This window comes from Filicampus tigris, chromosome 14, assembly GCF_054856515.1.
Source record: "Filicampus tigris isolate MCC_2025a chromosome 14, RoL_Ftig_1.0, whole genome shotgun sequence".
Classification (NCBI taxonomy): Eukaryota; Metazoa; Chordata; class Actinopteri; order Syngnathiformes; family Syngnathidae; genus Filicampus; species Filicampus tigris.
The window spans coordinates 314,299-336,668 of NC_141230.1; the positions used below are offsets into that span (position 1 = coordinate 314,299).

A 22,370-nucleotide genomic window follows, 5' to 3' on the forward strand; every position below is an offset into this window, starting at 1 on the left:
TTATACCCTGAGCAGTGTGGAGAAAAAGTTTCCCCAAGAAGAAGGGGAACTAGCCGTCCTCGCAAGATATTGGGGAACGCTTGAATACCTAGCCCAGGGACAAGGGATCAAAGTCATCACCCAGAGCCAAGTCCATCGCTATCTACGTAAGATCACCCTCGAAAGCAATAAAGCAACTAATGTGAGATGGGGAAGGTGGGAAGATATCCTACTTGACCCTGACTTGGAAATAGGACCAGCAAAACCCTCTTCTTGCCTTCTTGCCTGCTGCTGTCAGACTCTTTAACAAGAACATTGTGTAGTCTCTACAAACTGGCGGTCATTAGTGCAATTGTGCAGTCCTGCACCTGAGCTCGTATCGTGCAATACCCAATATTCCCCACTACTGTAATACCGTGCAATACTCAACATTCCCCACTACTGTTAGTCTAGTTTTATTTTTATCCAATGCTGTTCCTTACATTTCACTACAGCACTGCAGCACTGTCACTTAGAGTATTTTTTCCTCTGTACTATGTACAGGCCGAAATGAGTGTTCCTCATATTTTTTTTGTAGATGTAGGTTGGTGTGTATACACATGTGTATATACACATGTTACTGCGTATATCTACATAGGTTTGATTCTAAATGTTTGCTGTCAATGTTATACATTAATGGCCACATTATGCCGCCGCCCCTGTGTGACCTATATCTTTGCTACTGTAACAATGAAAATTTCCCCACTGTGGGATCAATAAAGGCATTCTTATTCTTATTCTTATTCTTATTCCAAGAAACAAGCAACACCAGAATAAAAAACAGAAAAACCCTAAGAATGGGTACTCTACACTGATGGATCAAAGAAGGTTGAAGACCTATCTGCCCACTGGGGCTTTATCCTTAAACAGAATGGAAAAGAAAAATGTCGGCGCAAAGGTAAAACTCCTGGCAGTGCCCTAGCCGGAGAAGCTACAGCAGTGTTGGAGGGACTGTTGGAAGTTATAAGACTGCATGTGGGACGTGTAAGTATTATAACAGACAGTCATTATTGTGCACAAGCCCTGAAAGAAGATTTAGCCATTTGTGACAAAATGGCTATGAGGGAGCAAAAGGAAAACCAGTAGCTCACAGTGAACTGTGGAGGAAGATAGCAGAGTTGAGGCACAATATACACATTGATGTTGTCCACCAGAAAGCCCACACCAAGGAGGGGGCACACTGGAAAGGTAATGAGGAAGTTGATAAATACTTCCAACAAAGTAGAAGAATAGTTGTAGGATCAGACGCTTGGGACAATACCCCCGGAGGAAGAAAAGTGGTCCCAGACGAGCTTGTGAGTTAAGTAACCACGGCCGTACATGAAGCCCTAGGCCACGAAGGTGCCTTACCCACAAAGAAGGCGTTGGGAAGACTGGAACTTTGGATCCCAGAAAAGAAAATCCATGCTGTTTTACGGGATTGCGAGCAATATAACAGATACAACGCAGGAGGCCGAGGACAACGAGCGGACGGATTAACCATCAAAAGCACTGTACCATGGGGGTCAGTTTGCATGGACGTAGCAAGCCCCATGGGAGTGAATGGCGCAAAAGGTGAGAAATACCTTATTGTGCTTGTCGATTCAATGTCAGGACATTTTGGGCTGAAAGCAGTAAGAAAGGCTAATGTCAATAGTGTGATTAAAAAACTAGAAGAGGGCTGCATGTGGCTCGTAATACCTAAAGAATTAAGGACAGACAATGGAACTCGTTTCAAAAACGCGGCAGTGGACAGGTGGTGTCAGAAGTGGGGAATAACGAGAGTTTATTCACCGCCCTATTGAACCAATGCCCCTTTGTCTCCTCTGAGATAGGCAGAGCACAAGAGAAAACCAGCCCGCAGAAGGAAAAGTGAGACATGGAGTGTGGATTAAGTCTCATGACGGCAATCAAGCTGCTAAAGCCAAATACGAATATTTTGACATTTTTGAAGAAATCCTAGACAGAAATACAGTGAGACTAAGACATATGGGACTCAAAGGGGTAGAGCAGTTGAAACCGATACCAGTCGATTCAGCTCAAGCCAAGGAGTAAAACTGAATTAGAAATTAAAGGATGGATGAGAACGACGAAGCCGTCCCACCTTTTATCAAGATGGCCATGGTAAAAGTAGTGATTTTCAATCGAAGGACTTCGAGTGGAATAATGGCCGGAAGAGCACTTAAACTTTTGGAGAATGCTAGAAGAGGATTCCTTTCCATAAGTTTGGAAGGTTTTTGTTGGAACCATGCCGATGTAGCCTGCGTCGTCTGCGGAAAGGATGAGACAGTCGCCACCGGAGTCGCTGTTCCAAAGGTGTTAGGCCCAGCCAAGGTACTGGATGCATTTATATGCGGTGACTGCCGAATGAAATATTTGCCCAGATTAAGCATTTTTGCCCAAAGAGACCTAGACCCGTAGAAGAACAAGGGACAGGAAGACTGTAGCTGCTTGTGGGATGGAGAAAGGCTATTATATTGTGGAAGTTGCTGGGGAAGACTCAAGTGGTTTGGCGGTAAGAACAGGAGAAGCCAAGTATGGCAAGGATGGCAAGTAACAAAAGCAGCCACTCCGATAAACCTGCTGAAACCCATCTTATCCTACTCTTTTGGGATGGACTACAATGATGATGAGATGGGGCTCCAGAAACTGCTGAACAACAACTGGCCAGCCTAGAGGGAGAACTCCTATCCTGACCGCTTAATCAAAGACTCCTTATCAGTAGCAACCATGTTATCCTCAAAACAACGAGTGTTAGGAAGGGACCCAATCATGGAACATGGTTACTATTCCCCTTTCTTTGAACCAGGACCAGGAAAACCCTGGGCACATGTAATAAGCTACATATTGTCACGGGAAGACGTCCCAGTGTTGCCTCTAGCCGAGGCTCCCAAAGAGCGCGAGTTGGAGGAAGATAACGTTTATAGTTATCAAACAGCCCTAGATATGATGACCAAAGAAATGAAGTACTTAGCTAAAGTGGCTATAATAAGTGTACGCCCTACAAGTAACTCAAGAAATGCGGGAGCAAACAACAGATTTTGGATCAAGCTCCAAATTATGATGGCTATAGTGCCCTATGAGGGTCTATAAGAATAAGAATAAGAATAAGAATGCCTTTATTGATCCCACAGTGGGGAAATTTTCATTGTTACAGTAGCAAAGATATAGGTCACACAGGGGCGGCGGCATAATGTGGCCATTAATGTATAACATTGACGGCAAACATTTAGAATCAAACCTATGTAGATATACGCAGTAACATGTGTATACACATGTGTATACACACCAACCTACATCTACATAAAAAATATGAGGAACACTCATTTCGGCCTGTACATAGTACAGAGGAAAAAATACTCTAAGTGACAGTGCTGCAGTGCTGTAGTGAAATGTAAGGAACAGCATTGGATAAAAATAAAACTAGACTAACAGTAGTGGGGAATGTTGAGTATTGCACGGTATTACAGTATATACACGGTATACTCTCTAGGAGTAAAAATGATAATATGCCCTGAAAATGAAGTCAAAGCCTGTTTTCAAGACCCTATACAGGATAACAGGAGGCTTCTCACACTGGCTAGTGTGGCTGCAATGGAAGTACGTAATATAGAGAGTGAAAGCTCTACCCCCACGAGGGAGGAAAGAGCGAGACCCTCAAATGACCCCGGCCTGGGGCAGAGGGAAGATGAAGCATAATTCAGACGGCCCTAGAATAATACAGTTGGAGATAAGTAGCAGTGACGAGGACAGCGATCAAGACACAACTCTCCCGCCTTTGGAATAGACCAGCTGATCCGCAACCTTCTACATCCTCAAAGCAACAATAGATTAGAAGACAAAAATGAACAATTTACTTAGAAGTCGTTTGAGTAGAGTTGAAATGGCAGTAGCCCAATTGACTGATGCAGTAAGGAGAATAATAAACGCTGCTACACATTTGGAGCACAAACATCGAGCAGTAGCAAATATGGTGAATGGCCATGAGGGATTGAGACTAATGAACAAAAATAATTACAGAAGATATTACAACGGAAGTCCTCCAATTGGGAGAAAATGTGTGGGGTTTGGACCAACAGTGCAGCAGATTGATGAACCGAGAACAAAAAGAAACCCCCTCTCAAGAAAAAGTCAAATTAGAGACAAGTTTTGAAGAAAAGTAAAAGGTCCGGCCCACGACAATGGGGCGGAGCAATGTGATACTATAACTACGTTAATCTGAATGCTTGATGTACAGTTGTGACCAGAAACAGATGGTGTAAAGATGATGGCAAAGAGGAAAGTGGAACATGGAATCTACGATGTCCCGACCCGTATATATAAAAGACTGGAATTGGATGAAGCGGATGAGCGAGGCGGCCCTTCGACGTTGAAGGCTCACGTCTATACTACACCGCAACCAATCGCACCACCTATGCTCCAACCTCAGGAGGTAGGCCCACAAATTCGTTTGTACAGTAATGTGGTGCAGTATAGAAATTTGCCGGAACCTCGGTATGAAGAACCTGATATAGAAACGCCTGCACAAGAAATTCATGAGCAACCTGAAAATGATGATGGATATACACCAGTCTTTCCATATGTAGAGATCCCTTACACGAACGTAGGACGGGATCGCCCGAAGCGTAATTGGTACAAATGGATGACAGCGGCAACTTTCGTGCTTGACGATATCCTGATGATTGCCGTGTTAGGACTGATATGCCATGGAGACCTTACTAAAAGACTTGGTAGTGACCCTATGGAATTGAAGAAAGTCCAGCATGGCAATACTAAAATATTTAACCAAGCATGTTGGGTGGTTGACACCTATATAACAGCTGAAGAATGGAACTGGACAAAAATTGATGAAGACGAGAGAACTTGTTCTACAACCAACAGTGCATGGATTGAAAGCGAAAAATGGTGCAAAAAAGTGTCGCACAATGTAAACCTAGATTACATAAAGAACAAATTGGAAGCATTGAGAACGAACTACACAGAAGGCGGATTAAAACTGTTAAGAGACTATACCACGTATCCATCGAAAACCAAACAAAGATGCACCACGCACGTGGCCCAACCTGTATTTTCGGTACCAATGAACAATACTGTTTTGTACAAATATATTGTTTTCTACAAGCAGAAACCAAAATTGTCATGAAAAATTGTCTGAAGATCGGCAACAGGAAACCCATGTGGTACGCTAATTCCAGCTGTAGACCCTTGCCGGACAATAGTGGCGGATATTGGGTGGAAAAGCACCGTGATGACATCAAGATTTTGTCTCCATGGCAGCGCTTTTGAATCACACTTGTGTGGAAATACGTCCTGGCTGAGAACCATGTTGGAGCTGTTTTACCTTCAATTGCACAGAGGCAATACTGACAATGAAAAGTTATCGGTCAACCTCATTCCCAGCTGATTTGACAACTTCACCCCCCTCTAAAGCCATTGAAGTAAAGTCTAAAGCCAGTAAAGAATGAGAGTTCCATACAAGAGATGAAACCCGCACATGGTGGGGGTTCAACAAAGAAGAAATGAAATAATTTATAATACCTTGTTTGAATATGACTAAAAGTTACTTTTAAAAACCAATACTTGGCTACCATATACTCTAAGGAACAAGACACTTGGCCGTCAGGACCTCCTTATATTTATGCAAATCCTAGACCGTGGTCCATGATTTGTAAAAATACGAATTTGTGTACGATTCGACTCGCTGTGGCGGTGTACCTAGTTGGAAAATGTATTGTTTAACTAAGTACCCCGATAAAGACTATGCCAATATTGAAGGGGCTGTATGGAATAAGAATGAGAATGGTAAATGGATACGAACCTCTCCCCCCGATAGAATAGATTGTATAAAATGGGATAGGGATTACGGGATGAAGACAACCCCAATAGACAGCCACTACATTCCACATTGACTTGACCCAATTAGTACAAATAATCGAGGGGCATGCGCTTAGGAAGAGCCTACGTGAAGGCCATGAAATTAGGTTTTGATTGGATTGGTACAAACAGAATCTATAATAACGGAACTTGCTACTCCCCTTATGAACATTGGATGACATGTGGCCATGGAATTAACCTTCATGAATGTGTGTGGTATGAAAAGATTGGAAAAGTGATTGTCGCGAAAACGGCTGTTTCCGCTGTGGCAGAAGTAGTAGCTGAAGGACTTGCTGATATTAGATCCTGGCTGCTCGACTTGTCAAGGAGGCAGGAGTATGGCTGCTCCTAGGATTTGGACTCATAATCGCTGCAATGATTGCTTTTGTTGCAATCAAGAGAGGTGTGCATAGACAACCAATACCCTGGAGATACAAAATGATGATCTCACCCCCGAAAGCAGCAGGTGCCAGAAAGCAGTCCAAGAAAAGGGCGATGGAGGAGGAGGTGCCATTCCAGGAGGAGGAGCCGGGGGGTGGGGCGGAGCCAGAGCGCCTATAAGATGCAGTGCCCTGACAGCAGATGCCCCAGACGGACTCCGGCTCTCACACTTGTTACGGCCCTGGCCGTTTTGCCAAGGAGTGTGTGGGTGCATGTATTGTCAGTGTGGTTGGAGTGTGTGGTCGTTGCCTGGATGTGTGTGGGAGTGAGTACTCTTGCATTATCAGGATCTGTGAAGAGTACCAGGATTCGCTGACGTGGCAACAGGAGAGATCGGAGCGGATTGGCCACATCCTAACGGCGGCGGGTTTAAAAGGCTCCGCGGATTGACAGAGGAGCAGCGTTGAATCTGACAGCAGCATCCCGTTGCTCTCGGCCTTCAAAACTCTGGTGCAAACTTCGTGAACTCTGTTTCGTTGTACTATTAGAGTGTAGATAGCTATTGGTTTTGTATTAGTGAGTTTCAGGTATATCCTTAGTTTGCGAGTCAGCTTGTGCGACCTTTTATTTTTTACCCATTTTGTGGCTATTTTTGTGATTGCAATCCTTTTTGCCTCTGGCCCCTTTTTGTTGTAATAAACCTTGTATATTGACGCAGCACTTTTTGTTCCGTGTATGAGCTTTGGAGACTGAGAGCAATCACCTTCAGTTACGATACGCATCCAACCCTAGATGGGTGCGTCACATAATTTGGGGGCTCATCCGGGATCTTTGTGTTTTTTTCTCTTGTTGGTAAGTACCGTGAGTACTAGCATTTCTTTATTCGTTCCCTCAGTGCTTTGGTTGGTGATTTTGGTCATGTTCGATTTGGACGAATTTGCACTATACCCCTCGCTTGAGAAGTTAGATCGGTGTACTAAAGCTGATCTACTGTTGATAGCCAATTTCTTCGATATCTCTGTGCCTTGAATGCCCGGAAGGCAGAGATTAAACAATGTGTGGCTCGGAGGTTGGAGGTGGAGAGGAATATGGTCCCCAAGCCGGCCAACGCTCGTCAGGGTATGCGGTTTGGCGTGGACGTGGAGGCTGCCACGTCAGCACCAGTCCTCACCGGCGAGGTGGTAGTGGGAGCGGAAGCTGTCACCGCCACCGAGCCGAGAGCGGAGTCACAGACTGGCACAAAGGTCGAGGAGTTCAGGCTCACTCTGAGGCTACGGGAAGTGGAGCTCCAAACCAAGGATCGTGAGGTAGAGCTGATGCACCTTCGAGTCCGAGCTCTAGAGCTGGAAAAAGCTCCACGAGTATTCATTGACTTAAGCCCGAATCCTCCCAGGTCATTATCAGACCAGTTTGATGTCAGCCGACACGTCGCATTGGTGCCCACATTCAGGGAATCTGAGGTGGATTCCTATTTTAGCGCTTTTGAGCGCATCGCAGCAACCCTCCGGTGGCCCAGGGAAGTGTGGAGTCTGTTGCTGCAATGCAAATTGATAGGGAACGCGCAGGAGGTGTGCGCAAGTTTGTCCATCGAGCAAAGTATGGATTAAGATGTTGTGAAAGCTACCGTGTTAAGGGCTTATGAGTTCATTCAGGGAATCTGAGGTGGATTCCTATTTTAGCGCTTTTGAGCGCATCGCAGCAACCCTCCGGTGGCCCAGGGAAGTGTGGAGTCTGTTGCTGCAATGCAAATTGATAGGGAACGCGCAGGAGGTGTGCGCAAGTTTGTCCATCGAGCAAAGTATGGATTAAGATGTTGTGAAAGCTACCGTGTTAAGGGCTTATGAGTTCATTCAGGGAATCTGAGGTGGATTCCTATTTTAGCGCTTTTGAGCGCATCGCAGCAACCCTCCGGTGGCCCAGGGAAGTGTGGAGTCTGTTGCTGCAATGCAAATTGATAGGGAACGCGCAGGAGGTGTGCGCAAGTTTGTCCATCGAGCAAAGTATGGATTAAGATGTTGTGAAAGCTACCGTGTTAAGGGCTTATGAGTTAATGCCTGAGGCATACCGCCAAAAATGTCGTTCTCTTCACAAATCTACCAACCAAACATGTGGAGTTTGCGCATGAAAAGTCGTTGCTTTTTGACAAATGGTGTGCAGCAAGTAAAGTTAAGGATTTTGCTCAGCTTTGAGAATTATTCCTGTTGGAAGAATTCAAAACGTGTCTTCCTGACAAGATTGTCGTTTATCTAAATGAACAAAATGTTAATTCCGTGTCGAGAGCCGCCGTGTTTGCTGACGAATTTGTGTTGACATTTATTTACACCACTCAACCTCTACTAAATGAATGGCTAAGACCTTAATGATAAAAGGTCTTGTTTCCATCCGATGAAATTAATTAAATAGTTTACCCTGGCTAGAAATAAAACAAATTCGTACGGTTTTAACAAAGACTGTTAAACTTCCTAGGTCAATAACAAATGCAAATTATTCAAAATGAGAAAGAAGATGTCGTAAATGTATAGTAGTTATTTTAATGACACTTATTTCAATTACTCGCTAAGATTAATTAAATAACTGAAAATAGGATTGGCTGTACAAATCTAAAGGCAGTTAGTAACCTAGGCGAATTCCTCTCGACACCAGCTAGGGAACTCTTCCATCCCCTTAAGTGTAACTGCTTGAACGGCATAGCTGGTCAGGATTTTCCCGGTAATCCTGCGGGTAAGCGGAATCTGACAACATATGCATACATACATACATACATACATATATATATATATATATATATATATATATATATATATATATATATATATATATATATATACGTATATATATATACGTATATATATATATATATATATGTGCGTGGGTGTGCATGTGTATGTGTGTGTATATATATATACGTATATATATATATATATATATATATATATATATATATATATATATATATACACACATACACATGCACACCCACGCACACCCAAACACACTTTGTTTGCACACTTGAAATATTTATGTCATTGTTCTGAGGCCGTTTTGTGTTTTTGCTTTTGGCATGAATAAAAATACTGTCTACATACCTGTCAACCTCAGCCAATTGCTCCCCTTATTAATGATTGCAATTCCCCTTATTAAGCGATAATAAAGCTTACAAACACAACGCGACACCTATTTACACACAGCAAGACAGACTATGTAGAATAAGAACAAATATCATTCGTATAAGCAAGATTTTTTAATTTACCAAATACCGTTGTCGTCTGCTACCAGTGACCGAGACGATCCAGATTAGACCCGAAATGGGCAAGACGAGATCGGTCTAACAAAAACAACAAGTTTAATTTTGTATTTTTTTTCCCGTACAAAAATTGTTATACGGCGTACACAATTTGAAATGATCAAAAACGTACAAAATATGGGGAAAACGTACAAGTTGACAGGTATGTGTCTACTAGAGGAAGAATGTTAATAAATTTAATTAAAAAAATTTAATATTCATCTCATGAAGATTTGTTGTTGTAATAAAAATATATATTACATATGAACAGTATGTATATCCGTCTTGTCTTACATCTTTCCATTCCAACAACAGTTTCCAGAAAATATAGCATATTTTGGAGATTTTTTTCCCTGTTCCCCAAGGGCCGGTGTGCTACCTGTTTTCCATCTGTTCCTGCTGCAACACACACCTGATTCAAATGAACAGGGTCGTTACCCAGCTTCTGCAGACCTTTACTGAATATCTGTAGCAGGGAGAGATGGAAAACAGGCACAACATCGGCCCTCGAGGAACAGGATTGAAGACTCCTGGTTTGAGGAGTCGACATTTCAAAGTGATTTGGAAATTGTGGCCGTTGTGTCCTCCGGGCCAAGGAAGAAAAAAAAAAGTATTGAAAGAAATGTTTTTTTGAGTGAGATATATGTGATGAAGATATTTACTAATGTTTACAATGGTCAAATGAAAGGTGGGTGAGCTCAGGATAATTTGCTGAAAGCCCCACCATTGGAGAGCTATTTTGGTCAATATGCAGTCATTCTTTTACATCAGGATTGAATGCATAACTTACAAGAAATCGGCCTCACTGTTCAAAAACTTTTGGAGGGGAGTGTCCCAGTAACAATGTACCTGCAAAAATCTGAACCACTTCTACCCACTGATTGAAGCATGCGTTTGAACTAGATGTACTCACCTTCCTCTTTCAACTTCAAAATTGCAGAATGCATTATGCATGGCAGGAGATGACAACTCAGGTCTGCAGGTTTCTGCACCTCCAAATAATGCAAGACCTGAAAAACCAAGCAAATTGCAAACATGGTTTGCCAAAGAATCATTGTCAGTTTTTCCAACATTTTCTTTTATTTGTGGCAGGTGGCCAAAAATGAATTTTGGCTGGTAGTTGTTCGTCTTTGTGATGTGCCAGGACGAAGCCCAGCCTAAGCCTCCTCGGGGGCATTGGTTTGGCCATCCTTTCAAGTGTGAATTGAAAAGCATGTATCAACAACGAATAGGATAAGAGTAGGAGCAAAATAATATATTGGAACAGTTTTGACAGTTATCAGTTAATCCTTAGGTAAAAAAAACAAACCTCTGCAATCACCAGCAAAAAAATACCACCTGACCACCTTTTTAAAAATATCTATGAATGGCCCTGATCATGTGGACTTAAATTTTGAAAGGCTTTGTAGCGTATTTATTTATGTATTTATCTTTTTAGGAAGCCATGTAAAATTTAACGCTCGAATAAAGAAATACATATTTTTAAGAAAACTGCAGTTGTTACTACTTTAGCACAATGAAAATGTTTGCCTAAGAGGCCTAAACGTAAGACTGTTGTTCACACACATTCTGAACTGGTCTTCCATCTTGTGTAGGTAACATACCTAGGTATGTTGTGCAAACAGAAGCGGATGCAGTCTTGACAGGTGGCTGCCTGTGATACGTGATTTTAGTGGTTGCAAAAAACAACACACTAGCAGGCATCTTAAGTGACCTTGTTAAGGGACCTGAAAGTCACAACTAAAATGAAAGTTCATGGAGAAAACATTGAGAATGAGTCCTTTCACAGAGCAACCAAACAGTGGTGCATGGAGAAATGAGTGACACACTTTTTTAAGTTTTCCGAGATAAAGGCGCGACTCGGACGGTGTTTTGCTTTGACTTGCAGGTGTTAACTTGAGGTAGGAGCAATGTGTGGTGTCAGAGGCAGGCAGATAATGAAAAATTCTTTAAAAAAAAGGCTTCAGGCTGTTTAATGCCACCTCCGGTTGAAGTTCAGTGATAACTGAACTTAAAACAAAATAGGGATGGGCGAGTACCTATACCAAGTTACAGTATTGGGCCCATACTGCCAGTCCTCGAGGGCCGGTATACTGCATGTTTTCTATATCACCTTGCTGCAACCCACCTGATTTAAATGATCAGGATCGTTATCCAGCTTCTGCAGACCTTGCTGATTATATGATCATTTGAATCAGGTGTATTGCAGCAGGGAGAGATGCAAAACAGGCAGGACACCAGCCCTTGAGGACTGGAATTGCCCACCCCTGCTCTAAAAGAACAAACTTCACTGTTTGCATCGATCATTCAGAGTATAAATAATATGATTCATAATAAAAGATAGTTATTCATAAAAAATAACTCCAAAATGCTATATATTAAAAGTGTTGATTTCACCAAATGTATTTATGAAATTTTTAGGACCACTCGTATTTTTACCTGTGTCCAGACTATATGGACACCTTGTAGAACACACAAAATAAATTAAAAAATAAAAAATAAATAAAATGAAAGACAAATATGTAGTGACCAAATAAATAAATCAATATATGTGTTTGTACAAGTTCTTTTCAAGGCAAGTGCAAAGAATTAAATTCAATACAACAGTGCTTCAAGTAACATCTTAAGACACACAAGCTGTGGGTCTCATTCTGAACACTGGCTGACACCTATGTAATGACGTACATGAATGAGACAGCAGAAGAATGCCACAAAGAAGAATGTTGAATTGATACTGTAGCATTGTGTGCTGGCTGCGGCGCTGTAAATAAGATGAATACACAAACAGAGGTGGGCATTTCATCAGTCTGTCACTGACGGACGGCCATTTTGCTGACCATTTGACAAATGATGGGAAACTTTTAAAAAATGGCGTACTAAGCACTGACGGAAGTGGATTTTCCTCCCTCAGAGTAATCGTCAGTAACCAGGTAAAGTACTGACGGACCTATCAATCTGTCATTGACGGATGCCCGTTTCGGACGGCCTGGACGGGTGGGGTGGATGGCCTGATGGACCAACTGACGGACTGACCAACCATTCGGTTCGACTTGAAAAAAACGGTCAACGGTCAACCCTCTCTGTCAAATGAGCCAAAGCCACCCAACAAGACCAACATGCTGTTACCTGCATGGTATCTGATGACACCAGCAAGACCAGCTGGTCAAAATGAATGATAAAACCTTTCAGCCCAATGTGTTTATAGATTGTTTGCATCCGCAAGATTAAAGACAGCATCTACACGAGGCCAAATAAACATGTTTAATGATTAACCGAATTGAAACAAGAAAAAAAAGTAAAATTGACCTTAACTGCAGCTCAAATCATCAAGGATGTGATCATATATTTTTGTTTTACAATTATTGTACATTATGTTCATTGAGGGTTGAAATATTTTCTGACCTTTTCTGCTTCTTTGGTATCATCAAAAAGCCTCCTCTGGCGATGTGCAGGTACAGCCTTGGCATTCTCCCAAGTTTCTACCCATATGTTGCCTGGAATTTTCATCCTTGGACTTAGCTGGCCTTTCAACACTATTTGACCCTTCTCGTTGACAATTTCATCCTCCAAAAAATCCCTGGGGGAGTACCAGCGAACAAAGTCCTCAACAACAGAACCTGGGTTGGCTGCCTATCGTGAAAAATAAAAAGGACATGATTTATTCAATCAGCAGCATAATAGGATACAATATGCAACAACATTATGCAAGACGCATCTGGGAAAAAAAAAAAACCCTTGACGTGTTCCCTCTAAGCTAGACACAATGCAACGTACGCAATTCCACACTTCTCTCAATTTCTTCGCACAACAAATCTACAGTGCTTCCTCAATGTATAGACAGCGTTTCACTTTTTCCACATTTCATGTTACAGCCTCATACAGAGATGGAAAGAGTTTTGGTTGTTTTTTTTTACGTTTGAAAATGTGTTAAATTAAAAAAATAAGACATCACATGTACTTAAGTATTCACTGCTACTACTAATTAATCAATTACTGCCTTAAGTATTTTTAAATATAATGATGTACGCCTGGCACAACTATGTTTGAGCAGTTTTACACAGTCCTCTTTGCAGCACCTCTCAAGTTCCATTAGGTTGGATGGGGAGCGTCGGTGCTCACACAGCTATTTTCAGATCTCTCCAGAGATGTTCGATCTGATTTAAGCCTGAGCTCTGGCTTTGGCCACTCAAAGACATTCTGAGAGTTGTCGTGAAGCAACTCCTTTGTTGTCTTGGCTGTGTGCTTAAGGTTGTTGTCCTGTTTGAAGGTAAACCTTTTGATGTCCTCGGCACTCTGGAGCAGGTTTTCAACCAGGATGTCTTTGTACATTGCTGTGCATCTTTCCCTCAATCCTAACTTGAGTCTCCCTGTTCCTACCACTGAAAAACATCCCCACAGCATGATGCTGCCACCACCATGCTTGAATGTTGGGATGGTATTGGTCAGGTGATGGTGACTTCTTCCAAATGTTTTGTTTTAATTTATTGCTTTCACTGTCTTTGTTGTTGTATTATTGCTATTTTGTTAATGGAAAGTACTTTGTTACAGTGGTCGCTGTTATGTAATATGCTATGTCAATAAAGCTGTACTGTATGACGTATATGTACATGAGATTTTTTACTTATGGCTTTATAAATGTGCAAAAAAAAAAAAAAAAAAAGGAATGTTGCTGGTCCTTCCCTCTGAAATGAACACCCATTGGTTGTTAGGCAAGCAGCCTCTTTGTCCATTTTTAAAACCTGGTTGAAGACATTTCTTTTCTCTGGCTTTTGATCAGACCTGAAATTTTTGTTCTCTTTTCCGGTGTCAATTGTATATAGTGGTTTATGTTAATTTATTGTCTTTAATCATTTGTATTTTATATATTATTTATTTATATCTATATTTATGAATACATGTATCACATCCTTTTTTTAATTTTTTTTTATTAATTGTATTGTTTGTAAAGTGCTTTGTTACAACTCTAGCTGTTATGAAATGCACTAGATAAATAAAATTGTATTGTACTGTATTGTATACATACAGTACATATATTCACATTGTCATTATTATGATTGTCTCGTGTGTATAATTTTGTAGGAAATTTAGGGGTGTAACAGTACGCTAAATCATATTTCGGTTAGTTTTTTTTGGGGAACCTTGGGTTCAGTATATTTTCGGTACAAAAAAAACTTTTTTTTTTTTTTTAATATGTTTATTTTGAAAAGATGACAAGTAAATGGTAATTTTTTTTTTAGAAAAAATAAAAGCAGACCATTCCGCTGATATTCTAAGAAATTACACCAGGATAAAAAACACACTAACAATAAAGTTCTCTTAATTTTGGAAATTATTAAGACACTGAAATCTTTAAACACTCACACAGCAACAGCCTATGACACATCTAAGTATTCAAGTTAAAGGCAAGTTGTCATTACAGTACATGTATACACTTTTTGTGATGCTAAAAACCCCACACAATAACAGTTACATTTATTGCTAACTATATTAAAACGATTTTTTTAATGAAAAAAATACAGTAACTTTAAAAAGTCTTTATGAAATTGTATACACTTTTTAGGCATTGAAATCTTTGAATGCTCAACAGCATATTGTAGTGAATTGGGTTATCTGTGTTGTGGTCGGATTTGTGTGTTGCTGAGTTGTGATGTTTCCGAGTTTCATGAATGCATCGTACGGCAAGGCAGAGAACGAAGAAGAGCGTGAACAGTTATACTTCGATTAATAAAAGCGTGATAATTAAACTACGGCGTGTTGCTGGAAGACGCTACAATATAATAAATCTTGCTATTTAAGTTTGATGTTTTGGTCTAAAAAGACTGCTTGCTTCCTCGTCTAAGAAACATTCACAGTCGGATGATGCCGTGCATGTTAGATATGCTACCTGCAACGTGCAATTAATCGAAATTCTATTACAATTTAGATTATTACACTCCACGATGACAACATTGGCATAATCATAAAAAAACGATTATTAATACTAATTTTGAGTTGTTTTGAGGCATGCGCACACGAGTTACTCCGCCGCGCCGCCCTCTCCGAGCTAGCTAGCTAGCCAGCCAGCCTGCAGCCCGCAAGTCACACTGCACACGCTCCTACTCAACGTTTTAAGAGAGTAACAGACCTAAAATGGCACAAGATCCGCCACAGGAACGACTTGTAAACAAGCAAGGCAAGTCAAAATCGCTCATTTGGTTACATTTTGGGGTTGCCGTGGAAGACGGTGAGCAAAGACGTATAAAATGCCAGTTGTCTCTGCATCCACCGGCAACACAACAAATAAAACAAAACATCATAAATACAAGTCAGCACTAACAAGCCATGACAATTACCTCTATATCATTGTGTGAAGGCGAAGGCCTTCACACATATGTTATTCCTATTCTTTATTATTATTGTGTGAAGGCGAAGGCCTTCACACATATGTTATTCCTACACATATGTTATTCCTACAGTTTATTATTATTATTCCACTCCACTTTATTGGCGCGCATCTCCTTCCACATTTTTCACCCGATTGACTTCATTCAAGTTTAAAAATATTCAGAAAATTCATGCCTTCTACTGTTTTTTTTCCATTCACAAAATTTACCATTTCCCCAATACTACCCATTTATCACCCCCCAAAAAACATTCATTTCCAATGGCACTTTCAACATTTTCCATGTCCACCATTCCAATTTAAAATTCACAAGATTCAACTCATTCAACTCACATTAGTAAAGCTTTTCAACACACCCACAATTCCTACTTCCCAAAAATTCAACTTCTTCACCCTTAAAAAAGCCACACAAAATTCACCATTCATTTCAATTGGAACATTCAACTTTTCACATTTACACCTTCCCAATTTCCACAAATTCAAGTCGTTGAACTAATTTAACTAACATTAAGCTTTTCTACACACCCACAATCCCGACTTCCCACACATTCAACTCATTCACCCTTAAAAAAGCCACAAAAATGCAACTATTCACTATTCATTTCCATTGGAACGTTCAACTTTTCACATTTACACCTTCCCAATTTCCACAAATTCAACTCATTCAACTCACATTCAGCTTTTCAACACCCCCAAAATTCCTACTTCCCACACATTCAACTCATTCACACTTAAAAAGCCACAAAATGTCACCATTTATTTCCAGTGGACCAGTGTTATTGCCCGTTGGTCTCCCCAGGGCAGCGGCCATCTTGGTCAGGGATATTAGCTAGACTGGGGATAAATACCCCGAGGTCTCCCCGGTGCGGAGGCCATCTTGGACAGGGACATTAGCTATACTGGGGATACTCACCTCGAGGTCTCCCCGATGCGGTGGCCATCTTGGACAAGGACATCAACTAGACTGGGGATAATCACCCCGAGGTCTACCCGGTGCGGCGGCCATCTTGGACAGGGACACTAGCTAGACTGGGGATACTCACCCCGAGGTCTCCCCAGTGCGGCCGCCATCTTCGGCAGGGACATTAGCTAGACTGGGGATACTCACCCCGAGGTCTCTCCGGTGCGGCGGCCATCGTGGACAGGGACATTAGCTAGATTTGGGATACTCTCCCCGAGGTCTCCCTGGTGAGGCGGCCATCTTGGACAGGGACATTAGCTAGACTGGGGATACTCACCCCGACGACTCCCCAATTTGGCGGCCATCTTGAGGAGGACCCAAAATCAACAGGAAGTGACCCAAATGCCCCGGAAATGACCCAAATGACCCGGAAATGGACCAGAAGTGACCCAAATGTCCCGGAACTGAACCGGAATTGAATCAAATGACCGGAAATGGACCAGAAGTTACCCAAATGACCCGGAAATGGACCAGAAGTGACCCAAATAATCCGGAAATTGACCGGAAGTGACCCAAATGAGCCGGAAATGGACCAGAAGTGACCCAAATGAGTCGGAAATGGACCGGAAGTGACCCTAATTAGCCGGAAATGAACCAAAAGTGACCCAAATGACCCGGAAATGAACCGGATGTCTTTTCTTCCCTTCTGATTTTTTAGATCCTCTCATTCCAGGCTATTCTCTATATCAATATCATTTCAACGCATTCCACATTTTTTCAGAGGTCATTCAACTTCATTCAGTATCATTCAACTTCATTCCACTTTGTTCAACTTCATTCAGTATCATTCAACTTTATTCAGTATCATTCGACTCTATTCCACTTAATTCAACTTCATTCAACTTTATTCAACTTCATTCCACTTTATTCAACTTCATTCAGAATCATTCAACTTTATTCCACTTTATTAAACTCAATTCAACTTCATTCCAATGCATTCCGCAGTTTCTTTTCAGCTTTCTTCGCCTTCAAACGCAATTTCTCCAGAATTTGCATTCTCTAGTATTACTATGGTATTGCTCCTTTTTTGCCACTCCAAAACTTTGGCGTGTCGCTACTTCCACATACTTCATCTGATTCACCCCATTCAAATTTAAAATTATTCAAAAAAGCCATCAATTTTTTTTATTTATTTTTTTTTTATTAACGGTCCCCCCAAATTCCCTGTTTTTCACCCCCCCAAAAAAACATTAATTTCCAATGGGACATTCAACACTTCCCCATCTGCTGCGATGGTTCGATCCCTGCTCAGTCCACATTTTCATAGAGGTCATTCAACTTCATTCAGCTCATTCAACTCACATTACACATCACACACAATTCTTACTTCCCCAAAATTCAAATTATTCAACCTTAAAAAAACAATTACAAAATTCACCATTCATTCCCAATGGCACATTCAACACGTGACATTTAAACCATTCAGATTTCAAATTCACAACATTCAGCTCATTCGTCGTCATACTCCTCAAAAATTCAAATTATTCAACCTAAAAACACATTAAATTTGCCATTCAGTCGCACTTGCTCATTCAACATTTTAGATTTATAGCCTTCCAGTTAAGTCCCTGATGGTGTAGTGGTCCAAACACCGAGTTGTAAGTGGGCAGCGCTGGTTCGATTAATGCTCATTCCAATATTTTTCGATTCATTCAACTTCATTCCCCTTTATTTTACTTTATTCAGTATCATTCAACTTTATTCAGTATCATTCAACTTTATTCAATTTCATTCAACTTTATTCAACTTCATTCCACTTTATTCAACTTCATTTGGTAACATTCAACTTTTTTCAGTACCATTCAACTTTATTCAACTTCATTCAACTTCATTCCACCAGGGCGCTCCACCTGGGGACTCCATCGTTCTGCTGGGGGACTTCAATGCTCACGTGGGCAATGACAGTGAGACCTGGAGAGGTGCGATTGGGAGGAACGGCCCCCCCGATCTGAACCCGAGCGGTGTTCGGTTACTGGACTTCTGTGCTCATCACGGATAGTCCATAACGAACACCATGTTCAAGCATAAGGGTGTCCATATGTGCACTTGGCACCAGGATACCCTAGGCCGCAGTTCGATGATCGACTTTGTAGTCGTATCATTGGACTTGCGGCCGCATGTTTTGGACACTCGGGTGAAGAGAGGGGCGGAGCTGTCAACTGATCACCATCTGGTGGTGAGTTGGCTCCGATGGTGGGGGAAGATGCCGGTCCGACCTGGCAGACCCAAACGTATTATGAGGGTTTGCTGTGAACGTCTGGCAGAATCCCCTGTCAGAAGGAGTTTCAACTCCCACCTCCGGCAGAACTTTTCCCACGTCCCGGGGGAGGCGGGGGACATCGAGTCCGAGTGGACCATGTTTCGTGCCTCCATTGTTGAGGCGGTCGATCGGAGCTGTGGCCGCAAGGTGGTCGGTGCCTGTCGTGGCAGCAATCCCCGAACCCGCTGGTGGACACCAGCAGTAAGGGATGCTGTCCAGCTGAAGAAGGAGTCCTATCGGGCCTTTTTGGCCTGCGGGACCCCGGAGGCAGCTGACGGGTACCGGCTGGCCAAGCGGAATGCAGCTCTGGCGGTTGCTGAGGCAAAAACCCGGGTGTGGGAGGAGTTCGGAGAGGCCATGGAAAATGACTTCCGGACGGCTTCGAGGAAATTCTTGTCCACCATCCGGCGTCTCAGGAGGGGGAAGCAGTGCACCATTAACACTGTTTATAGTGGAGATGGGGTGCTGCTGACCTCAACTCGGGACGTTGTGGGTCGGTGGGGAGAGTTCTTCGAAGACCTCCTCAATTCCACCGACACGCCTTCTACTGAGGAAGCAGAGCCTGGAGACTCTGAGGTGGGCTCTCCTATCTCTGGGGTTGAAGTAACCGAGGTAGTCAAAAAGCTCCTCGGTGGCAAAGCCCCGGGGGTGGATGAGATCCGCCCGGAGTTCATAAAGGCTCTGGATGTTGAGGGGCTGTCATGGTTGACACGTCTCTTCAACATCGCGTGGACATCGGGGACAGTGCCTCTGGATTGGCAGACCGGGGTGGTGGTCCCCCTTTTTAAGAAGGGGGACCGGAGGGTGTGCTCCAATTACAGAGGGATCACACTCCTCAGCCTCCCCGGCAAGGTCTATTCAGGGGTGCTGGAGAGGAGGGTCCGTCGGAAGGTCGAATCCCGGATTCAGGAGGAGCAATGTGGTTTTCGTCCTGGCCGTGGAACAGTGGACCAGCTCTACACCCTCAGCAGGGTCCTTGAGGGTGCATGGGAGTTTGCCCAACCGGTCTACATGTGTTTTGTGGACTTGGAGAAGGCGTTCGACCGTGTCCCTCGGGGAGTTCTGTGGGGGGTGCTTCGGGAGTACGGGGTACCGAGCCCCCTGATAAGGACTCTCCGGTCCCTGTACCACCGATGCCAGAGTTTGGTCCGAATTGCCGGCAGTAAGTCGGATTCGTTTCCTGTGGGGGTTGGACTCTGCCAAGGCTGCCCTTTGTCACCGATTCTGTTCATAACCTTTATGGACAGAATTTCTAGGCGCAGCCGAGGTGTCGAGGGGGTCCGGTTTGGTGGCCTCAGTATTGCATCTCTGCGTTTTGCAGATGATGTGGTACTGTTGGCTTCTTCAAGCCGCGATCTCCAACTCTCGCTGGAGCGGTTCGCAGCCGAGTGTGAAACGGTCGGAATGAAGATCAGCACCTCCAAATCTGAGACCATGGTCCTCAGTCGGTAAAGGGTAGCGTGCCCTCTCCGGGTCGGGGATGGGATTCTGCCCCAAGTGGAGGAGTTCAAGTATCTTGGGGTCTTGTTCACGAGTGAGGGTAAGATGGAACGGGAGATCGACAGGCGGATCGGTGCAGCGTCTGCTGTGATGCGGACCCTGTATCGGTCTGTCGTGGTGAAGAAGGAGCTTAGCCGAAAGACGAAGCTCTCAATTTACCGAAAGAACAAGATCTCGGATACAAGCGGCCGAAATGGGTTTCCTTCGCAGGGTGTCCGGGCTCTCCCTTAGAGATAGGGTGAGAAGTTCGGCCATCCGGGAGGGACTCAGAGTCGAGCCGCTGCTCCTCCGCGTCAAGAGGAGCCAGTTGAGGTGGCTCGGGCATCTAATCAGGATGCCTCCTGGACGCCTCCCTGGTGAGGTGTTCCGGGCATGTCCCACCGGCAGGAGACCCCGAGGACGACCCAGAACACGCTGGAAAGACTATGTCTCCCGGCTTGCCTGGGAACGCCTTGGGATCCTTCCGGAAGAGCTGGAGGATGTTGCTGGGGAGAGGGAAGTCTGGGCTTCCCTGCTGAAGCTGCTGCCTCCGTGACCCGACTTCGGATAAGCGGGAGATGGATGGATGGATGGATGGATCAACTTCATTCCAATGCATTCCGCAGTTTCTTTTCAGCTTCCTTCGGCTTCACACGCAATTTCTCCAGAAATTGCATGCTCTAGTTATTATTATAATTCCACCTTATTCCTTCCATTTTTCATCCAAATCACTTCATTCGAGTTTCAAAACATTCAGAATATTCATGCTATCTTGGGTAGTATTTTTTCTTGTTTTGAAAATGTTCAAATTTTTCACAATTTCACGTTTTTCACCCAAAAAAAACCTGTTCGTTTCCAATGGCACATTCAACATTTCACATTTATACCATTCCAATTTCAAATTCACAAGATTCAACTCATTCAACTCACATTGATAAAGATTTTCAACACACCCACAATTCCTAGGCTATGACAACAAAAGTGGAAAAAGAAGGACCTCTGAATACTTTCAGGATGCAATATATGCATATACTGTATCCACAAATACAAATAAAACACAAAAATAATCCAATCTGACCTGTAAATAGATTAAACACAATACATAATTTGTTTAATCAAATGATAAAAATAAGTGAGATTGCAACATAATTTATGAATCAAAATTCGCATTTTGCATTTTCATATTCAACTAATATAAAGAAATTGAAGTTTATTTGGCACGTGGTTGATTGAGCAGGAAAGAACTGTGACCAAAAAAAAAAGAAAATGGTGAATGTGCGAAAGGATTTCAGGTTCAAATCTAAGGCGAGCACTGTGACGTGTAATGGACTTTATTTTCCACTGAAGCCACCCAATACATTTATTTTAGCTTGTCTCAGGTTGTACACAGTCTCTTTACAGTGAAGTTAATGTTGCTAAAATACAATACAATTCAATAAAATACTATTTTATTTATATAGCGCATTTCATGTACGAAAGTAACATGACCCCTGCAGAGCTATTTGTCTCTGATAATTATGACTACCTACATATTTGTGGCTCGTTTATTACCATGGTGATGCAAGTGCAGTATACACAAACTCACTAACGTTGATTGTTTTAGACATTAAATTAAAAAAAATCTGATCAAATTCATCAAACAGGTTGAAAACGAGCAAAAATAGTTGGGAAAAATGGTGACGTCTTTAACAACACGCAAACTACAGTCATGGTATTGTCCAGTGTTTTCGCTGTACACTCGCAAATCCTCACA

The 22,370-nt window shown here is 42.6% G+C and overlaps 1 protein-coding gene across 5 annotated transcripts in view; it reads right to left on the minus strand.

The window, feature by feature from the left end:
* The window catches only part of rab3gap1 (RAB3 GTPase activating protein subunit 1), a 188,794-nt gene that overhangs the window by 42,779 nt on the left and 123,645 nt on the right, over window positions 1-22,370 (minus strand). For all 5 annotated transcript variants that reach the window (XR_015089492.1, XR_015089493.1, XM_086051122.1 and 2 more), the window contains 2 exons: window positions 12,938-13,165; window positions 10,449-10,545 (listed from right to left, as the gene is read on the minus strand). Coding sequence is in view for 3 of the 5 variants with exons in the window: in XM_086051122.1 (XP_085907248.1) it covers window positions 10,449-10,545; window positions 12,938-13,165 (325 nt within the window). In the remaining 2 variants the exon portion in view is untranslated. The remainder of the gene's footprint in view (window positions 1-10,448; window positions 10,546-12,937; window positions 13,166-22,370) is intronic.